The following is a 5,673-nucleotide window of genomic DNA, read 5'->3' as shown; positions in this document are numbered from 1 at the left end:
CGAATGGTGGGGTCCTGTCTCCTCCCCCCTCTTCTCAGTTGCTGCTCCCTCCTCTGGGTGAACTTTCTCTCCCGAGCGGGGCTGCTTTCCTAGGCTTCCTTTCCCTTGCCTCGGTAGCGCTCTGACGTGCACACCATGTGACAGGCCTCCTTCTGCTATAAGCAGAGGAAAGGTCCGCCCTCTCCTGGACTCAGCCCTCTCCTCGCCGATCTCTGTCCCTAGACTCTCAACCATCCCGCATCCTCCCGGGCGCCCGACGCTCTGACTTGCTCGCCCGGGAGCCCCAGCACCCCCTCCTCGACTGAGCCGGCGAAGGCCGCTGGGAGGGAGGAAGATCAAGTCCCCCGCTCGGGCGGGGTGCGCGCGGAGCCAAACAAGCGCGGAGGTCTTGGGGCTACCGCGGCGGCGCAGGAGTTACAAAGTCGCAGCGCAAGCCTCGGCCGCCGCCGCGCAGCTTGAGCAGCGGCGGCGCCCCCCATTGTGGCGCCCCCAGGCCAGGCCAGCCGCCCGGGACCTGGGCTGGGGCGCGGCGGGAGCCCGGAGCCCGGCGCCCCTATGGGCCACCTCGCCGCCGCCGCGCCACAGCTATGACCCTGAGCACGGAGATGTCCGATGCCTCCGGCCTCGCCGAGGAGACAGACATCGACGTGGTGGGGGAGGGCGAGGACGAAGACGACGAGGAAGAGGAGGACGACGACGAGGGCGGCGGTGGCGTGCCCCGGCTGGCTGTCCCCGCGCAGCGGCGGCGACGGCGGCGCTCGTACGCCGGGGAAGACGAACTAGAGGACCTGGAGGAGGAGGACGACGACGATGACATCCTGCTGGCCCCGCGGACAGGGGGCTCGCCGGCGCCCCCGGGCCCAGCCCCGGTGGCAGGGGCCGGGACCGGCTGCGGCGGCAGCGCGGGCGCGGGCGGCGGCGGGGGCGGCGGCGGCGGCGTGAGCGCGGGCGGCGGCGCCAAGAACCCCCTGGTGAAGCCGCCCTACTCGTACATCGCGCTCATCACCATGGCCATCCTGCAGAGCCCCAAGAAACGGCTGACGCTGAGCGAGATCTGCGAGTTCATCAGCGGCCGCTTCCCCTACTACCGGGAGAAGTTCCCCGCCTGGCAGAACAGCATCCGCCACAACCTCTCGCTCAACGACTGCTTCGTCAAGATACCCCGCGAGCCCGGCAACCCTGGCAAAGGCAACTACTGGACACTCGACCCCGAGTCCGCCGACATGTTCGACAACGGCAGCTTCCTGCGCCGGAGGAAGCGCTTCAAGCGGCAGCCGCTGCTCCCGCCCAACGCCGCCGCCGCCGCCGAGTCGCTGCTGCTGCGCAGCGCCGGGGGTGCGGGGGGCGCTGGGGACCCAGCCGCCGCCGCCGCCGCTGCCGCCGCCGCCGCCGCGCTCTTCCCGCCGGCGCCCCCGCCGCCCCCGCACGCCTACGGCTACGGCCCCTACGGCTGCGGCTACGGCCTGCAGCTGCCGCCTTACGCGCCGCCCTCGGCCCTCTTCGCCGCGGCCGCTGCCGCCGCCGCCGCCTTCCACCCGCACTCGCCTCCGCCGCCCCCGCCACCCCCAACGCCCCACGGCGCGGCCGCGGAGCTGGCCCGGACCGCCTTCGGCTACCGGCCTCACCCGCTCGGCGCCACCCTGCCCGGCCCCCTGCAGGCCTCGGCGGCCAAGGCGGGCGGCCCGGGCGCCTCGGCGCTGGCGCGCTCGCCCTTCTCCATCGAGAGCATCATCGGGGGCAGCCTGGGCCCCGCCGCCGCCGCCGCCGCCGCGCAGGCCGCCGTCGCCGTGCAGGCCTCGCCCTCCCCCTCTCCCGGGACACCGTCCGCGCCCGGGTCCGGCGGCGGCGGCGGCGGCGGCGGCTGCGCGGCTCAGGCGGCCGTGGGGCCGGCCGCCGCGCTCACCCGCTCCCTCGTGGCCGCCGCGGCCGCCGCCGCCTCCTCCGTCTCCTCGTCCGCCGCCTTGGGGACTCTGCACCAAGGGACTGCCCTGTCCAGTGTCGAGAACTTTACTGCTAGGATCTCAAATTGTTAATAACGCTATGTTAGCGCGCTTGAGAAAGAGAAGGTAGGAATTCCGGCTTCTCTTTTCATCTGGGTGGTTTTGTGTTTTGTTCCCTCCTCCCGGCGCGGCCCTTTCCGACCTCGCGCCCCCATTCCACCGCTTTGGCTTCTCAGATGAGACTGTGTCTGGCAACTGCTAGGGCGCGCTTTTCGGCTCTGGAGGTCCCTTATTTATGCAAAGTCGCCCTATGCTGCAGCCCCCCAACCTAGGGCGGGGAGGAAGAGGGTGCTGGTGGGGATCCGCCCTGTCTAGGCACAAGGGGCTTCCTTGACTTTGGGAAATTTTTTAAAACCTAAGCCTTTTTGAGGTCTAGAGAGTCTCAGGTCCAGGCGTTAAAAGAAAAAAAAAGGAAAAAAAAAGATCGATAATGTTCAAAAGAAGATTAATACAAAAATAGTAAAGGTCCCGAAGAATGCCAGAGAAGCAATAGTTTTTATTTGAGGACACTTGTCTGGTGTACTTTTTCATGAAAAGAAAAAAATGATTAACATGTTTACATAAGGAAAAAAGTCAGAATTATCATTTCTTATTTTAACCTGTGTTTTGTATCATAATAGACATGAGGAATTTTTATTTTGTACTTACTTCGTATTCTTTGCAAGGAGTATTGTAAATTTTGACTGGCAATTATTATTGTACTATTCTAATGTAAGATTTTTACACTTTTTCAGAAATAAATGCTTAATTTTCAGAGAAAATTCTCAAAAAGAATCGGCTTCAGTCATCCCCTTCTTAGTTTGTCTCTTCTGCTAAAAAAGTTTCCTTGTGAGATAAGTAGGAACCCATTATGAAATAGAAAAATAATATTTTCAAAGACAACAAAAGCATCATGCCATGATTTTTCATTTATACTTTCTAAGTCAAAACCATTGCAGGAGATCAGAAATTGTTTTTAAACGACTACAAATAAAAGTTACTCTGGTATACATTTCAAATCTTATTTGATTCCATTTTGAAGAGCATTGAGCCTACTCAAAATAAAAGCCACAGTTCTTTAAGATATTGATAATTTTACAGAACTTTAAAACTTATTTTCGAGTTTCCCACTCCATTTAACTGCCATTCTTTTTTGAGCACAATATTGTATACATATGTAAAAACTCTGCAACATAAGGTTATATTATAATGGAAGCAACACAAGCAAATAGGAAATTTTTGGATGAAAAATTTATTAGAAAGAATTTAATAGAGCTGATCATTAGTTAAATAGCTTTAAAGTCATGAATAAGAAACTATTTACATAGATAAAATGAATTGTATTTGAAAGCTCTAGTATTTAAAACTATTTTCTTTGACAGAAAGGATTCCAGTAGTTGCATAAAGAAGTTTTTATCCTAAAAGGCAAACTTAACTTTGAAATTCTAGTTTAAATGAAAAACTTAGAGTATGTAAGGGAAACCTTTAATTTTTGGATAGTATACTCTTTAAAGAATAAAAATGAAAATGCATCAGGTGTTTACTGAACTACCTATATTTATACAATTTGGGTGATTTAGGATATCTTTTTTCAGATTTTGTTTTCACTGACTACTTGTTGCAGGCAGTTCATAGTTCTCTGAAAAAAATGTGAAACTCTAGTTTTGATTACTACCGATGTTGTGGGCTTCAGATAAAACCAAGGCATATGTAATAAGTAATTTAAATGCTTAATATCAGTGAGTTGCAGAGGTTAAATCTGTTAATTTTAAAAAAATATCTGGACAGATATATCTGAAGAGCTGGAGATTTAACCTAGCAAATTAACAAAGACTTCATTATAGGCCAGTATTTTGCAGTGACATTCATTCTTGATGCCCTGTCCTTCCCTCCCTTTTTAGGGAGGGAAAAAACTGACTCTCACGCCCTCAAAATTAAGTTCTGTGTGTTTTTTTTTCCCTATGAGATATTAGGGAGAGGTTAAATAAGAGGTTAAAGTAAACACAGTCACCCCCAAATTTACCACTAAATACATAGATATAAGTTGAAATTCGTTAGAACAAAATCTTATATGCAAAGTTACTCTTACCCTAGCCCACCTAAGGGAGAGGAGACATTGGAACCCAGAATGTCCGGATGCCACTGGCGCCCTGGGTGAACAGACGTTAGCAGGCCGAGCCCAAACCGCACAAGCACTGCTGACGGGCCTTGCAGCCTTCTGTAACGCATAAATCTGAAATGTATATCTGAAAGTAATTAGGAAGAGAGAGTGAAAGAACAAAACCGTGTGTATTATTATTATTATTTGCATGATGTTTGGATGTCCTGAAACCTGGGAATCCCGGCTAATCCCTCTCTCTGTCCAGTTTCCTGCATCTTTAAAAAAGTGCAGGGACGGGCTTCACCCGCCCAGGTTCTCAGTGCTTTTAAGAGAATGGCAAGAAGGCCTGGGCTATCCAGCGCTGGCCTCGGTCCTGGACCCGGAGCTTCCCCCGCAAGCGCATCGTGAGCCCCGATTCCTGAGAGAAGGTAAAGTAGACCCGCCTGCCTCAGTCTCGAGTTTTGCGTCTGCGAGTTCAGCTCCTCCACCCTCAGGGTTTGGGGTTCCACCATCGGCTTTGCTGGCTCCGTGGGCCTGGCCGACGGGCGGACGACGTATGAGAAAGCGAAGGCCGTGGGGCAAGTGAAGGGTGGGCCGTGGGCCGCTAAGCGAGGGCCGCGGGGCAGGCGAGGAGTGAGCCCTGTGCCTTGGACCCGGTGAGCGAGGAGAGCGGGGCGTGCCCCGTCAGGCCGCGGGGCGAGCAGGTGCTGGAACAAAGACCGCCGGGCCGCCCGGCTACCGCGGCCTTTGATGGGCAAGGACATCTCCTCCCGGGGCTCCTCATTCGCATGCAAATCCAGCTCCGGTCCCCTTTTCTTTGAAGGCAAACAGAAGGATGTTTGTGTGTTTGTAAGGACGAAGCCTGCTTCAACAAGCCTTCCTCAATAGGCTGGGTCTCGAAAAATAAACCAGTTGGACAAACATTGGCCACCAGCTCTCCTCCTCCCGACTACAAAGTGTGGATTTGCTACAACTCATTAACCCAACGCTTTTCTCCCCTTCTCCTTGTTTCTTTGCTCATCAAACGCCCCCGTAGAGCCTGGAGACAAATGACCGAAGCGCAGTTGGGAGGGAATTGCAGTTAATAGGGAGAAGGATATATTGGGGCTAATGGTTCAGGCAGCTCCCGAAGAAGGACCACACAAAAAGGAGCCTCTCCATTCAGGGCTGTGTTGTGCTGTGGAGATTTAATCTGCAGCTAGATTTAGCCAAATGTTATCTATTGCCGGGGTAATGAAGCCCTTATGGATTGAATTGCTCCTTGTACCACACATGGTGTCATGACCTTAGATCATTTCTTGGTTGATTTCTTTCTTCTCTATTGGGTAATTATTTTATTTCTTTAAAATAAGAAGCTAGCGCTTCTGCTCAACAACGTGTTTCCTCTCCATCCCCATCCCGTGAATTTAAGAGGCACTTCCCTTCCTCTTAAAAAGGAAAAGAAAAAGAAACTGAGGAGGCGAAGGAAAAAAATCGTGAGGACTTTACCCATTTTTTACTCACTAAGGCATCTTGTTTGCACATCTCCACTTCCCTGTCCCCTACTCAGTGGCCCATTCCTGCCTTAACTTTCTGCTGATGGAATTGGAATTT

At 53.4% G+C, this 5,673-nt stretch overlaps 1 protein-coding gene across 1 annotated transcript; it reads left to right on the top strand.

Annotated features, from left to right (window-relative positions):
- The first annotated feature begins 207 nt into the window (after positions 1-207).
- FOXD1 (forkhead box D1) lies at positions 208-2,434 on the top strand. The gene has a single exon (XM_036847770.1). It carries the CDS (start codon positions 588-590, stop codon positions 2,031-2,033), a length of 1,446 nt encoding a protein of 481 aa, XP_036703665.1. The 5' UTR covers positions 208-587; the 3' UTR covers positions 2,034-2,434.
- Positions 2,435-5,673: the final 3,239 nt, after the last annotated feature.

Source organism: Balaenoptera musculus, chromosome 3, assembly GCF_009873245.2.
Source record: "Balaenoptera musculus isolate JJ_BM4_2016_0621 chromosome 3, mBalMus1.pri.v3, whole genome shotgun sequence".
NCBI lineage: Eukaryota > Metazoa > Chordata > Mammalia > Artiodactyla > Balaenopteridae > Balaenoptera > Balaenoptera musculus.
This window is presented reverse-complemented; position numbering and strand designations above follow the sequence as displayed.